The following is a 16,779-nucleotide window of genomic DNA, read 5'->3' as shown; positions in this document are numbered from 1 at the left end:
CAGTGTGAGCTCTGGCAGCTTGACTTCCAGGCCAGTTGTTTCCAACAAAGAGATACATTTTCTAAGACAGTGTCTTCATTCTTTGTCCCCGTGCCGCATGTCTGGGCAGCTGAGGCTGAGAAGCCATATGGAACAGATGGACAGCCACATAGTCCTCTAAACCCAGCAGACCTCTTTCTATGTCTCCCTTATTAACCCATATACTTTAACCAGACTCGTGGTAGGATTACTGTTTCCACAGTAAAATAGCTGACAGTCCACATAAACACTATCTATGATGTGGAGAATACTTAAACTGAACTCAAAGTACACTACAAAGCAAATAATTGTCAGAGTTTTGGGTTGATTAAATCATGGGTTTTATTTTACAGAAATGTTCAGCATTCTTTTATGGACTTGATTGACTTCTGTTAATCTTTTCTTTGTTTGTGTCTTTCTTATTCAGATTCAGTTGCTGATTGAGATCATCTGGCCACTGTTCATCTTCTTTATCCTGATCTCAGTCAGAATTCACTATCCACCCTATGAGCAACATGAATGTAAGCAGAAATTCAGGAATTCACAATGTATTTTTTGTAACTTCTGTAAGGTATTTGCCTTTTATTGCTTCTGGGATGATCAACATCTTAGTCCAAGGTTTTCGTGTTGTTGTCACGGACAAACTGTTCGACCTGTCAATATTTGTCCTGTGAAACTGTGATAGGAACTTTAGTCCCCAGAAAAAGAGAATTACAGTGTCATTCATCAGCAAAGCTAATTTCACAACTTTAACCACATTTCAACATGATCAGATTATCACTGGTTGAAAGCACACAAATCCTGTCAACAAGTCAAATTGCTTTTTCCCTTTTTTGTGTCAAGTATTGCCTGTAGCAAACCTCATTTCAGACAGTTTTGCAGCAATATTTATTTGGTTGAAAACCTTCAGATTAAGGTCTTGATTACTGGAGTAAGAAATAGGCTTCATATTGTAAGCGGTTTACAATACGTTGATTAAATAGTTTTATAAAAGCCAGGGTGGCTTTATACCTGTACACAAACACACTTCAATACCCTTTAACAAATCAATTATAATTATATATTTTTTTGAAAGACCCATATGATTGTTTTGTTTCTCACAAAATAGTTCCCTCTTTTTGGAAAGAGAATCCTGTGACTATGACAGTATCCATTCCAATCCAACTTTATTTATAAAGCACTTTAAAACAACTGCAGTGGACCGAAGTGCTGTACAGAAGAGTAATTAGAACCAAAATAGAAGAATAAAATACAGAATAGATTTAAAGACATAGAAACTGCACAAAAAGGAAGAAGTGTAGTATGTGTTTTATCATATGCTGTCATCCTGAACTTTCAACCAATAAACTTCAACAAGAGTAGGTTAATTTCTTGACCTGTTTTTCAACATAAATGCTTATCTTTCACAGTATGATAGCTGGCTGAAAATTGTAGCAGTTGCAGTATTGTTCGCTGATAAGAATGAAAACAATCGTAAAAACCATTTCAAAGGCAGCTACTGTCGGCAGCTCAGACTCGTCATGGTAGCCGTGGTGTTTGGGTTATAGTCTGCGTGGGTGACACGTGGGAGTGTAATATAGTTCTGAGAAAAATGGTCAAGTTTTCATTTCAGTTCCTTTATTGAGTACTGCTTTTTGGACAGACTTTGTCTTGCCCTAGAGACTACATTACAATAAGGGCTTATATTTGAGGTTCATTGACATCATAGCTGAATATTGTCCCCCCAGGTGTTAATCCATTGAATGACACTGATATCCAGTATTATTCTCTGTTAACCTTTCAGGCCACTTTCCCAACAAGGCCATGCCCTCAGCTGGCACTCTGCCCTGGGTACAGGGCATCATCTGCAACGCCAACAACCCCTGCTTTCGCTCCTCAACACCTGGAGAGAGTCCAGGGGTGGTAGGAAACTTCAATGACTCTATGTGAGTAACATGCTAATTCATTTTTGTTTTCCATAACTTTGCTAGTAAAATAATTAATTTACAGTAAATGAAATTAAAGGCTATTGAATGATTCTATGTCTTCATCACTTATTCACAAATTGATTTCCTTACAAGATTTTTACTGAGTAGAAATTCCTGCAGACTGTGAATTCTGCTGGATCACGTCCCACAGTGTCTCTAATTTTGTGTCTCTCTTGTCTCCCACCAGAATCTCCCGTCTCTTCACTGATGCTAAGAAGATCCTGCTGTACACTCAGAATGATAAGAGCTACGAGGGCTACAAGGGGCTGCTCAGGGCTCTCAGGAAGCTGCAGAAAAACACAGCTCGTAAGGAAACACTTTAGTTATCAGATTTTTCTGGTATGATAAGTTTTTGGGTGTCTGCTGAAATGACGCACTTGGTCATTTATTCAGATGTCTTACTTCCCGTCTGCTAATTTAAACAAAATGCATATATAGATATGATGATAACCTTGAGCCACCCACTCACCCATTTTTCTCACATATTACTGTCAATCTATTTGTTACACCTTTGGGAAAAATTTGTATTGATCATTAGTTAGTGGTTTCAGTGAAGCCAAAGTAGTTTTGAACCAAAAACCTCACTGTAGCTGTTTATCATTTCATCTCCTACTAAAATGGTGGCCTCACAAAATGGAGGTAGTTTTTCTTTTTAAACATATTCATTCAAGTTACTGCTGCATTTGCGTAACAATTTTATTATATTTCAAGGTAAAAACAACTAACAGTTGCTGTTTGCATGTCCCTTTTTAAAAAAAAAAAAAAAAAAGTGTTGTTGGCACCTCAGTACAACATGAATGAAGCACATCACCAAACAGATATAGCCGTTTTGCAGTGTAGTAGATGATGTTCAGATGATGTTCCCCCTGAGCCTCATTGCAGGGGCATGGCCTCTCCCTTCCTTATCTTTGCCTGCCAGCACTCTCCCAGACATCAGTGGGTGTTACAGTTCTTTGACCCTGTTATTGCATGCCAGTAGGAGTGATACCAACTATTTCAATCACAGCATAGATCTGGTAGCAAATTATACATTTTTAAAGTTATCCTGACCACACTATTGTCACTTCCATAGAACGCATGACAGATGTGTTCTGTCACTGATACAGCCCCTGCTGTAGTTTGAACAGTTAATTTGGGGGAAAAGGGAAAGAGTGTGTGAGAAAGAGAGAAAGAGTCATCATCACCTTGGCTGTTCTGGAGCAGAGGAAGGTCATCATTTTAAAATAACATCTTGTTGATGTCTACACTGTGCTGATTCAGTTAAAGCAACCTAAAAATAAGAAAGAGTGCAGTGTTGACATCTGCAGATACTTTAAGCTGAACAGAACTCTCACTAACACTAAAAATAATCTTTGCTCAGAAAAAAATCCAGCTGGGTATCCTTTATGTTAACATAGAACCTACGCTACCAAAAAATCTGGGATTCCTCACTTAGTGTACAAAAAGAATTAGACAAAGGAAAAAAAAGCTAATGGTGAAAAACCTTAATACTGTGTAAACTGGGGAATAAAATTAAGCAACAGCAAAGCAAGGATGTAATTACTAACCTCAGTCTCATTAGTCCTTTTGCTTTTTCCTTTGTTGTTACAGAGCTTTAACAACACTCCACTGATACACACATGATAATCAGTAGCCATTCAGTGTCTATAAATAAACACATATTATCTAGGTTTTACATGTGACACCAATGTGAGGCCATATTGAGCCAGTCTACAATTAGAAATTATGCAACAAACCAGAACAATTAAGGTTTTTGTTGTTTTGGCCACTGTCTGGACTGTTAGCCCAGAGGTACACATGTTATGCAAAGAGCCTGTAAAGCTTTGCCTGGCCTGAACAAGGAAACACATTACACATAAGAGAAAATTAAAAGAAATTATGCTTTGTGTATTTGTACATGTGTGTATATCATCAGTGATCAGTGTTGTCTTATTCTTTTGCCTTCAGTCTTTGAATAGTAGACAGGATGCAGGAGGGAATGGTTATAGATGGTCATATTTCTATCGGTGGGGTCATTCTATAAATGACTTGTTTTAACTCATGAACAAACAATGTTAGGCTGTTTTATCATTTTAATGTGGCATTGGTGCAGCTGTGCACTCTATCATAATTGATTTTTTTAATGCACAGTAATCTGACAGAGCCCAGTCCTTCTCTATTTGTTTGTGATCCTTACAAGAGAATCCACTGATGTAAAGGACAGTCATGTGTAATACAGGGGAAAGCAAACAGAGCACTGCTGCAGAGTGACGCTATAGGAATAACGGCATGGATCAAAGAGTGGCGAGGGGAGGTGCTCACGTGTCGCTTAATAATTCAGCAACTGGCAGGGGTCAGAAAATGAGATTTATCCTGATAAGGAATGGGGAAAGGTCAGGGAGTGGAATCAGCTTATTCGTAGTTAATTTCTTTGAAGATATTGGTAAAATTTTGAGAACAGAAAGTATATTATGTTGGCCATACAAGTAAATAACAGATAAACATATGATTTGATCAATGTCAGGTTATATAATTTACCACAGTAGCCATTGTTTGACCTGTCTTTTTAAAAAAAATGGACTTGCGAAATCAAGAACATTTTCCATGTTTAGAATTTCCCTACCTCAATACCTCATTTGAGTGGCTAGTTTAAAGGCCTACATATTACCTATAATTGTGCCACTTTTCAATATCACTCTACTGCTTTTACTCATGACTGTAGTTACTATGGGAGTTTGCATAGAAATGCACAAAGAGGAAACTCAGTTATTGCTTTATTTTTTTTTTATTACTAACTCAACTGTTCACACAAAAGTCTTAAAAACTATTTAGACTTAAAATGCCCACTTTAAGAAATGATGACCAGTCAAATGTACATATTTCAAGTGTTCTGTTCAAAATCTTCTGATCTAGAAAAGTATCTCACAGCAGTCAGATATCCTCAGACACAATTCAACAACTGCTCCTCATTCACACTGTAGGAAATCAGAATTTAGCAGACCACCCACTGTGGAGCCATCTGTATGTTGATGCTCCAGTAGTCTTTTAACAATTTTCAGCTTTTATACAAGCGTTATTAAGTTTGTTGTCCAAGCTGTGGTATATTTCTGCTTTCACTGATCACAGCCTGTTCATGGACCAGTTTGACCAGTGATGGACTGTCTGGCAAAGTCTATGATGTAAATGAAACTCATAGGCATTATCCAGAGCATGTGCTGACTTGTTTTGAAGTAGGGCCTGGCCTTCTGTCCAGCTGGCTCCAGCATAGGCGAAAACACCAACAAACACTGATAAGAGTTGATACTTCTTATGTTGTCTTGCCTCAGAGATTTTTAGATTCAGTGTACTTAAGGAGTGCAAATACACACAGAGATAAGGAAAAGGAAACGAAATGCACATATGCATCTTTGCTGACTATTGGACATCAGAGATAGATTTTCCATTTTAACAAGGTTAAACCATACACTGTTGTCTGTTCTCAAGAGTCTTTGGATGCAAGGCACCCTGGGAGCTGTGACCTCCTACTGGGACTCTGATTATACCTTATTAGAACTCCCTAGTTGTTCACCCCTGAGATTTGAGGTCACACACATGCAAGCAGAGGCACAGGTGCACAAGTGAAAAAACATGAGGAGAGGGACAAGGATAGCGAGAACTGTAGGGTTGAATGTGTGTGCATTTGAAAAGCGGACACCCTAACTCTAAAATAGCCCACATTTTGGTGCACGGCCACACGGGCTCTATGAGAGAGCAACATGTGTTCACTCACCACACAGAAACACACTGTTCTCTTTCATTTCCTCTCAAGGGAGGTTTAGTGCACTGGAAGCAAAGTGTTTCCTGTTTGTCTGTCATGTTAAATCTAAAAAAACAAAGTAGATAAAGATTTACTGGAGATGAAGGCGGAGGAAGAGGAAGGGAGAAGAATACGTGTTGAACTAAGTATCATGGCATCCAGGGTTTACATTAGAATCCCTCAGATCACACTCAAGCATGGTCTTGAACTGACTGCAGCAACTATCATTCATTCTTTAAAAATGATTTGGTTTTAATATACTAGGAAACTAAAGGAACATGTTGCCTCTGTAGTTGAGATATAATGACTTAAATTGGAAGTATGAGGTCATGCTAACATAAAAGCTAAAATTATATAACAGACAGAGACAGCTCTGTTAGTACCTAAAATAACAGTGCAGTACACCAGCACCCTGTGGGTTGGGTTGTATATAATATGCAATTCCTCTTATCTAGTTTCACTACGGTCATCGTTATTATAAGTGAATTCTTCAGGAAAAAAATCTGTAAAAAGTAACTCAAGTGAATAAAAATAGGTAAAAGGTCAGGTACAGCAAGGAGGAGACTGACAAATGAGGAAGACAGCTCGGCAGGATGTGGACCAAAGTTGAATGTCCTGTTGTAACCCCAGCTGAGTCTAGAACTCAGAGCTAAGAAAAAGAGCAGTGTGTGTGTGCAACCACAAGCTGACTCAAGCCAGTTTCAGAAATGGTTTGACTTCTTTGGAATGTGGTGAAAGTACAAAAAGCCCACAGAGAGCAGAGAGGACCTTTTCCCATTCGAGTCCATTAATTACAAATGTATTACACTGTTTAAAAGTCCTGTTTGTCTCTGAAATGTTCTGATGTACTCACTGGATAAGTCACACGTCATAGTTACTTCAGTATAAACAACCAAACTAAAACTCCTTATGTTCTGTTCAGCTGTTGTTTATGTCTTATGGTTGAAATTATATTTCTTTGTTTTTTCTCCCAGGTTTCAAACTGAAAGACTTCTTGAGAGACAATGAGACGCTTTCCCATTTCCTTCACCACAATGCCTCACTTCCTCGTCATGCACTGAAACAGATTGTAGAGGCTGACGTCAATCTGGAGAAGGTTTTATACTTTACTTTTCTTTGTTTGTCTTTTTCTTCTCCTTTACATATAATGTGTTTTCAATAAAAACATCCCTTTTGAACACACACCTCATCATACAGCATTTTATAGTGCCCACCCTCCTCCTTTGGCATTTTTCCACATTTCATTGAATAAATCCATATAAAATAGTAATGTATTGTAAATTATTGCAGAGTTTTGTGGGCTGCTCATTTTGCAGCAGTATCAATGCAGTATATTATTATACAGCATACAGCCTTCTGACCTTGCTTTGACAGTGTCTGCTGTGGCACAGCTAAGCCCTTAATACCCCGCAGAAAAATCAGTGTGGGTGGGGTTATATGGGTGTAAGGGCTGATGGCACCAAATTCCTTTCCCATTGTTTTTCAGGTTTCATTTTTCTATTCACCTTAGCATTCCTGGTTTCATTTTTCATATGTATTACAATTTGGTGGCATCAATCATAAAAAAGTATTGTTTCCTTTTATTTTAATTCCCTTCATCTCTTCCTGCTCAGAATATTTTTCAGCATCATGTATACTCACCTGGTTTAAAAACAGACACATTTTCTGCTCCTATTTGAAGTTTGTTCTGTAATGAAGCATCACATATATTGAATCATTAAGCTTCCCTACCCCAACAACAGCTTCCCACCCAATCCATCACATCATCCCTAGCTGCTGTTGGAGGGCTACAGTCACATGACTGCTCCTCCTCTCCCTCCTCCCTCTCCCCATTTCTCCTCCTCACGTGCAGAGACAGTGGTTTAAAGAAAAATTCACACTACACCATCTGATTGTCAGCCTTTTTCCCCCCAGAAATTACTGTATTGATTAGTAAAAATGTCCATTAGTCTAGGGAGTTCACTGAGACATCATTTCAGGAGTAGTATGTTTTTGCCAATTGCAAATTTGCTGTAATACAAAGTACAACAGTAAACACACAAATAGAAACAATAAGAATATTTGTTGCAAAAATATGTTTTGAATGGTCCATCATGTGGTTAGTGTGATTTCCAATCCCCCAAACCCACTCTTATAAGCCCTGATGTTTTTCCAGTGAAAAGATTACTAGCTGTGACAGTGTGTCTATGTGCGTGTTGTGTTTGTCAGACACACATGATGGCATAACACCGACTGGTCAAGGACATTTGGAAGATAAGTCACAAGCTCCTCTCGTCTTTCTCTTCTCGGACTCTTTCAGAGAAAACAGAGTCTCTGTTCTTTCCTTGAATGTCCTGATATACCAGAAAAGGACATTTTGTTGCTGTGTCTTCACAGCCTCACCTGTGCTTGTTCTGTCAAGTAATATTCTAACATACTAAACAGGAGCCCTTTTTTTTTTTTTTTGACAAATATTTCTGTCCAGTCCACCTCACTATTCATTTCTTTAAGAAAGCAAATGATCGTTATAATCATTATGTCGAGCATCTTGTTAAACAGGTATGCATATTAACAACAGACTTCATTGGCTGAGATGTATTTTACTGTAGATGGTAGGGAATCAGGTCTTGTTCCAAGAAGAGGAGCATTTTTCGACTGACATATTATTATGAAAAGGATATTTATTAATCCCAGATGAGTCTCTTGGAGTAGAGTTTTGTTTGGATTAGAATGCTTGTCTAAAAGCCTTTCTGAAGATGTCCTTGGCAAGCTCCTGCACCGGCAGTTGTAACATTTTTTCAGTAACTTTCTTCAATTGTAGCTGTTTTATTATCATGATTATTATCTTAGGAAATTATGGAAATGGTTTCTTTTTTCCCTTTTTAACTTTTCTGATCCACTGTGTATTTTTTCTCTGTATAGGTGCTCACTAAAGGTTTTGGTTTTCATCTGAGAGACCTCTGTAACACCACTCCGCTGGAAGAGTTTGTCCACATTGCTGACCGCAACGTGTCCCATTTGACACAAGAAATCATCTGCAAGTCCTCCAGCGACTGGCTAGACAAGGCCCAGAACCACTTCCTCTCCAACTTGGACTTTCTCAAGCCAATTCGGGTAAGTTTAGCCATGGTGTTTCAGTGTATTTGATTTCTATATTAACCATAAACTTTCATGAAGTGACCTGTCAATATAATCATTTTCCCACATCTACCAGCCAACCAGCAGCCCTATTGTTAAAAAACAACAGAGCCCCTCTCCCTCACGTCACCAGAAACTATTAATAATTTTTCTGTAAATATTGTTTTCCTGTCGGGCGTTCAGAGAACTGGTACTCCCTTTCAGTATAAACAGCATCACTATGAACAGGACAGCACATAGCAAGAAATACATGCATATCTGTAGACAATCAAAAACAGACCATGACCCAGACAACTGCTATCTCATGTGTTTTCTACAGTTTCTCCACACATCCCCCTCCCCCCTTTCCTGGTACAGTGATACCTATTGCCTGCATATTCTCCCCCTTCCCCTAAAAGCTCACCCCCTTCCTAAAAGCTGTGAGTCATGTTGTAAAAGAACAGTAAGAGGCGAACAAAATATTCTGTAATAGTAATCTTTTGAGACTAATGAAGTAAGGCACAAACTGATGGGGTTTTTTTATTGGATTTTTTTTTTTTTTTTACAAGAAATTATGAATACAGTCATCATTCTGTACGTTAAACCAAGTTTTTCTGACAAGGAAGTGAGTTTTTGGCATGTCATAGAACTGATTCATCCATTTCCACATCCTGTATTTCACAGAGCTCACTGTCCCAAATTTTAACGGTTTTCATGCAATAGTGAAAAATTTGAGGTTAAGAACTCTTGCCCAATGCAGCTTTCTCACATTGCTGACTTTTAGTGTGGGCGTATGTGTGTTTAAGAGAAAGAAGGGTTCAAAAGTTGTCAAATAAGAGCAGAGTGAGCTGCTCTATCTTCCTCTCTTTCCAGATGGCTGCTCTGTCTTCAGCAACACCTGTGCTTTATCAAATGTCAGACATTCCAGCAGCTGACAAAGTAGTGTGATAGATGACATGCATACAGAACAACTTGAGTGACAGTAACATACTCTTGGGGTTAACACCATACTGACCTGTTGTTCTTTCTCGGCTCCCCTCTCTCCTGACCTTTTTTTTTTTTTTTAACCTCCCTTTGACCACAGCATTTTCCCCTCTGTTATGAGATTCTTCCGATTATTATATTACACACCATGTCACACCACATGATGGGAAACTTAAATTATATCTGTAAAGCATCATGAGATACTAACTGCAGTATAGATTTAAGAAAAATGGAATTCAAGTGGAAAAAATAAAGGGGTAAAATGTTTCCTTCACACTAATGATCCCCTTTTTCCCCCACAGAAGGATGTGAGGTCAGACCCCAAAGTTGTACAGGAAGTCTCAGCTGCAACCGACAATCTTCTGGAAAGCCTTGGCGCACTGGCAGTGGAGGTAGATAAACCACAAATTTGCAAACAGAACACAGCCCACACACAATATAATAAAAAGTATAGGACTACCGAAGTACTTGTTTCCAAAGTTCAGTGGTCATTAGTAATGTTTGTGAACACAATCAATTTTTTCAGAGAATTATCTCTGAGTGAAGCCAGTCTGGTTGTTCAAGGATACATTCATATCACATGCACTAGTAGTACTACTGTATGTGTACACAAGCTCATTCGTGGAAATATTCACTTTAAAGATAAGACACATTCACTTCAAAATACACAAAGCTCACGCGGATAGAAATAAAACTGGGGAGGTACATGGTTCATGTGTTGTGCATTAAAAGGGACACGGGGGTTACTGAAAGCAAGACATGTTTACTACCATGGACAACAGTGTTTTCCACAAAGCTCAGTACAGTGGAAGTTCGATGTTTTTGCTATTTCAGTGATGTATTGTGCTTAATGGCTATTTACTGCTTCCCATGTTTTTTTTAAAAACTTGACTTCACCATTATCTCTTGGGAACATGAACAATAACAACCTATATTTTTTAATGAAAATGTTCTGCAAAAGTTGAGGTCAAAATAAATGAATGGTTCCAGCAACAACTTCCTCTATATGGTCATTGTTTTAGTATTTCTCTCACATTTGGATGCACTTTTTTTTAACTTTCACACAAACTATAGAATCTCATGCACACCACACATTAGACAGATCTCTGGTTTAAGCTAATGTAACCAGGTCTGAGCTGCTGGAATTTACTGAGCAAAGAGTGAAGCTGTAGTTCACGGCAGGCACACACACACACACACATGCACATGCATATGCACACACACACATACACTGTCTCTGTTTCTCCTGTTCTGTTGAGTTGGCAAAACATAAAGACCCAGCTGTGTGTACAAGTACGTGTTTACATTTGTGTATGGGATGGCATTTCCTGTCTATGCAGTTCTAAAAGCATCAGTGAGCTTCTGTTCACATGAATTTACTGTATGATGCCCATGATTCCAAAATCATGTTTGTTTTGTACTTTGCTCAGTGAGAAAACAGTAACATGACAATTTGCTTTATGAAGTAGGACAAAAGTTTAACAAACTTCCAGCATGTTTTTGTTTGTTTTTGAACATTTTTACCTCCGCCAAGGAAGTTATGTTTTTGCCAGCGTTGGCCTGTCTGTCTGTGTGCAAGATAACTCAAAAAGTTATTGACGGATTTGGATGAAAATTTCAGGAAATGTTGATACTGGCACAAGGAACAAATTATTAAATTTTGGTGGGGATCGGGGGGCACTGATCTGCCTTGGTGGAGGTCTGGGCTCTCCGAGTGCTTTTCTAGTTACTCATGTGTAGACAGTGTGCTCTTATTTCAGGCTTATAATCAGTTACTCAACATGTAGTTGACATTGAATAAATTATTTTTTGACAAATTACACTTTCTGAATCAGTTTCTCCTCTATATTAATTTTGTCTGAAGCAGGTTATCTGTGTTTGCTTTGCTGTTTGATAGATGAGGAAGGAGCCTGTTTGAATGGTGAAATTCACTTGTGTAACCATTGCTTCCTATTTAGTAATCATCCACAGCCTGTGTTTCAATCCAGGGCTTATCACTGTTGGATGGTAAAAAGAACCTAGCTTTAGTGTACTTCCAATATGTCATTTCAGGAATGATGAAGCCATGTGATCTGTGCTTTTCAGCTCGGAGGATGTTGGTAATGATCTAACAATGAATTTAGTCATTTTATTTATGCCGTGATATTTACATTTATAGTAATCACTGTTTATTGCACATGTTGCATCCTGATGGTGTAGGAGTGAGACCGATGACTGTTGTATCAGTCATCAGTGTAAAAAAAAAAATAATTTAAAAAAAGCTACACTTTTGATTTCTTCCTCTTCTTGTCAGGATACTAGCTCATAAAATGTCTTTCACTTAGCTGACACTCCACCACATCAACAGTCATTCCTATTATTCATTTATGGTTGCTAAATCCTTATTAACCTGCAGGATTCTCTTTAACCAATTCCTCAGTTTGTAAGAAGATTATTTTTTTTTTAGTGTAGGATGCTGGCTCTGTGAAGATTTGCATTCTAATAATCTGGAGTCCCATTTATAACCCCAGGGCTTTGCAATAGGTTCATTATTTAGAATTAAGAGATCATTAATTTCCTGCCCTGGTAAGCCTAACAAACATGTATTCACCAAACACCCGTCCTTTGTTGAATCATGTAATCTAATTTTACTTAACGTGCTTCTCTGGAAAAAATTTTGACATTTATCTTCCTTGTAATGCCTAAGTAGCTTAACTAGTTGCTAAGCAAAGTAAGTGGAGTGTGTGAATGAACTCTAGTAACCCCAGCTCCAAAACCTGATCACTGTTATCTACCTGATATATGGAAGAAAGTCTGTCAGAGCCTCTAAATTTACCTTCTCACATATTTAGAATTGGCTGTTTCCATAATATGACTATATGACCAATTATGCTATATATTAATATGTTTTCTTTATTGCTGTCTTTATGATCTGTAATTATGTTTGATACACATCACTGCTCTACATGCAGAAATGCTTTGTGGTGTTTGGTTTTAGATAAGTTTACGTAGCAGAGACACCGAGAACAGATGGGGATTTTTGTAACCTCCACACAAGCTAATTCTGCGCATTTTTTTTTTTTTTTTTTCAGTCATAACCTGGTTTACAATGTAATATTTCATGTGAAGCATTAACAGCCTGAGCTATTTGGGTTTTAAAAAGCTGTGCATGGAGTGGAAATATGAACTTTAGTAACCTCACACAGGCTCTGCAGTGAGGTTACTCTAGGGCAGTCCTTTCCTGCTGCTTGCTGCCTGTCTGTCTGTGTGTGTGCATTACTCACCTAGTCACCCAAGTTAACATGGGCATCTTTCCTCCAGGGAAATGACACATATTCTCAGTCACACAAAAACTTTTTTCAGCACAGGCAAATGAGTACACTGACCCACACTTGGCAGGGAGAGTCGAATGCTCACGACACACATATCGAAGCAAAAAAACCCAAAAAACTTTAGTACGTGTAAACACTTGACACCAGAACAGAAGGAAAAAAATATTTACTGAGGGTTTTTTTTTACAAGTTATTGCTCACATTTTGGTGCCATAGCCTCCAGTCATAAGGTGTGGAATCCAAATATTTCTTGTGTACACACATACAACCCAAGCCCTTGTTAATACATGAATATACACAGACAGCCCTGGAAGAAAAATACTTGCACAAAGAACCACATATGCACCCAATCTCGCACTTACACACACACACACACACACACACACACACATTCATTATCACATCCAGGTCTTTGTGTGTGCGAGCACAGGAGAGCATGTGACTGTTTGATGTGGCTGGAGGCTCAGCTGCAAAGTAACCTCAGACAGAACGATGTCAGGCACAGCTTATGTGTGTGTGTGTGCGTGCGTGCGTGCGTGTGTGTGTCGGTGATGTGAGATGCAACAGTTCTCTTAGTGTCACTTTCTCTTTGTTGGAAAACAGTGCTGAGTATCTTGTTGTCCTGTAGAATAAGGTCAGAGCAGGAATTATAGGCTAGACACTCAACAATGGCTGCTTGAAAAAAAACAAAGACATTTTTTTTTCCCTGAAACAGTTATGCGTAGTATGTCATCTTCTGCTTGTTTGTTCCTCATCCCACCAGTGTACATGTCTGTGTTTGCCAGTAGCTGTGAACTGTAGAGGCTGCAGAGTTTGCTTATTAGGAGAATGACCGACAGTAACCTTTCTTTGTTCTTGAGGCCTCTGCCTTCTGCTGTCATTTACACATTCTGCTCTGCACTACATCCTTTCCCATACATAGATATACAGACAGGCAACATACTCTCTTTCTTTCTTTCTTTCTTTCTTTCTTTCTTTCTTTCTTTCTTTCTTTCTTTCTTTCTTTCTTTCTTTCTTTCTTTCTTTTCTATCTTCTTTATAATTCTGTCTTTCTCGCTGACCCCGCACATATTCACTTTAGGAAAACATCAGCCTCCGTCTCTCAGACATCAAGTCCAAGCTTACCATAAATCCATGTAAACTCTGGTTCAAGCTTAGGAAACAAAAGCGCCCCTCTTCTTCCGCCCTTTCTTTGTTTTGGTTGCATGAATAACAAATACCGCTCCTTTCATTCCTTCCTTGTCACGAGTTGGTGACATAACTTTATGTGTACTTGACCAGTTTGGAGACTTGTGAGGACAAGTCTATTGACCTATAATAACCTCAGCCTGATACAAAGTGAACTCCCTGCTCTATTTAACCTGACTGCATGACTGTTGATCACACCGAGGATAATTTCTCTGGGGAAAAGAGGAAATTGACCCAGATCTTTATTGTCTTTTCATTTCTACTAATTAAAAGACACAGATTGTCTGTCCAAGCTTTGGTTCCATCCAAGTATCAACCACTTTTTCAGCTTTAAGAATCACTGGTGATTTTGACATTTATATCATACAGTATGTTTTTTTCGCTATGAAGTATTCCCAAACAGTGGGAAAAATAAGTTGTGAATGCAAAAAAGAAGTATTATGGAAAAAAGAATTTATAAATATTTGCCAATTTAGATTCTGTTAGTTTATATTTTATTTTCTCATGCAGTCAGTGACACTGAATATTGACAGCAACACTGCATTTTAGCTCTAATTGATCAACTCCATGAATGTGCATCATCATACATTAAAGTTAAAATGCAATAACATGCAAGTAAGACAGTAAAATATGTGTTATACATGTATGTTATCTGACTTCTCAAGCCTTTCACACACACAGAGGGGCGATGGTAGCACAGGGTACGGAGTTAAATTTATCTTAGTCATGCAGACAGCTAAGTGCAAAGTGTCTCCACCTCTGATACACTCGACTTCCATATCTAGAATACCACTCAGTGCAGATGATATCCTTCAGTAACTTTAAACCTGTAGCAACCCATACTGGCATATACTCATTGTTTATGTAAGCTCACTGTGTTGTGACAGATGATAACCCTACTAATGTAAATGCGCATATATCATTTTCACTTTTCACATCGTCTGTTATGTGACATGAAAGAGTATGTACAGAGCAAGTGTTAGAACACGTGTTGACACATAGAGGAGAAATAACAAAAAGTACAGTCAGAAAACACATGAACAGTACAGAGACTTTGTTGTGATGTTAGTTACTGATGTCATTTCGAGCTAAAACACAAACACAGATTTTTTTAAGTCCTGAAGTAAAATCATCCCATACTAAGTTGTCTCCTCAAATTCCATGTACTGTGTACTTTAAACCAGATACACAGTGTTCCACAATAGAGACAGCCTAATTAAAAATGTAGAAATGTAAATGCTTCATGTTTCATTATATCTTAATTGTACTGTGTGACTAACTCATGATAATAACTGAAAATATACAGAACATTACATTTGTACTATCTTATCAACATTTGGTATGCTACTTGCGGCTGTGCATCTACCATGATTAAACAAACATCTCTGTGTGTGTCTTTCCCTCCAGCTTGCCAGCATGAAGAGTTGGAAGGATATGCGAAAGGAGATCCTGTACCTAACTGCAAATGCAACAGGCTCTCCAAACCAGATGTATCAGGCTGTGTCACGTATCGTTTGTGGACACCCAGAGGGAGGCGGACTCAAAATCAAGTCCCTAAACTGGTACGAAGACAACAACTACAAGGCCCTGTTCGGAAACCATGGCAATGACAGTGACAATGAACCTCTCTCCACTTATGACAACTCTTCCAGTGAGTATCTAAAACAGACCTGAATGACACCGTTATTACATTTATTTGTCACAAATGGAAAATCCATTTCCAAAAGTTTTTAATTCTTTTGATTTTGCCTATAGTACATCAAAAAAACTTTACCTTGTCAGTGTTGGTATTTTTCTGGAACATCACCTACATATAGGGTTGTATTAATAGTTTTTCACTGTAATGTACGGTATCAACATTTTTGGTACACACAAAAACATCATGATTTTTACCATCAAAATCAGAAAAATGCTAGATCAAGTATTTTAAGTTACACGTGTTGGCAAATGCAGAAGTAACAAGATGTAGGTGTGGCTTTGTGACGATGAGAAGGGAACTCTTATAGTTATTATCCAGAACAGATCTGACCCCTTTGTTAGATTTGTCTCAGATTTAGCACTAGTCATACCCATTCTAAAGTAGCATGTGATAAAATGACATATTTGGTTGATTGAATTGAGGTATAAGGGTTCAATAGCTAATTTCTACACTAACAGGTCATCTGACATCAAATAAAATTCTCATTTGATTACATAACATGGATAAGAGAAAATTAGAGTCAAAACAACATTATGTGTATTTTCCAGCTCCGTATTGTAACAATATGATGCGGAGCCTGGAGTCCAGCCCAATTTCCAGGATGATCTGGAGGGCTCTGAAGCCTCTGCTCATGGGGAAGATCCTCTACACCCCAGATACTCCAGCAACACAGAGAATAATTCACGAGGTACAGTAGATCCCCAAATAACTAAAATCTGATTTGTATTATTAATGAAGCCC

General features: G+C 38.2%; 1 protein-coding gene across 3 annotated transcripts in view; it reads left to right on the top strand.

Moving 5' to 3' along the window:
* The window catches only part of LOC115420669 (phospholipid-transporting ATPase ABCA1-like), a 37,631-nt gene that overhangs the window by 4,418 nt on the left and 16,434 nt on the right, over positions 1-16,779 (top strand). For all 3 annotated transcript variants that reach the window (XM_030136114.1, XM_030136123.1, XM_030136104.1), the window contains 8 exons: positions 446-539; positions 1,802-1,943; positions 2,173-2,291; positions 6,735-6,856; positions 8,662-8,853; positions 10,143-10,232; positions 15,747-15,990; positions 16,587-16,726. In XM_030136114.1, coding sequence (XP_029991974.1) covers positions 446-539; positions 1,802-1,943; positions 2,173-2,291; positions 6,735-6,856; positions 8,662-8,853; positions 10,143-10,232; positions 15,747-15,990; positions 16,587-16,726 — 1,143 coding nt within the window. The remainder of the gene's footprint in view (positions 1-445; positions 540-1,801; positions 1,944-2,172; positions 2,292-6,734; positions 6,857-8,661; positions 8,854-10,142; positions 10,233-15,746; positions 15,991-16,586; positions 16,727-16,779) is intronic.

Source organism: Sphaeramia orbicularis, chromosome 1, assembly GCF_902148855.1.
Source record: "Sphaeramia orbicularis chromosome 1, fSphaOr1.1, whole genome shotgun sequence".
Lineage (NCBI taxonomy): Eukaryota > Metazoa > Chordata > Actinopteri > Kurtiformes > Apogonidae > Sphaeramia > Sphaeramia orbicularis.
The sequence above is the reverse complement of the archived record's forward strand: the minus strand, read 5'-3'. Positions and strand labels throughout refer to the sequence as shown.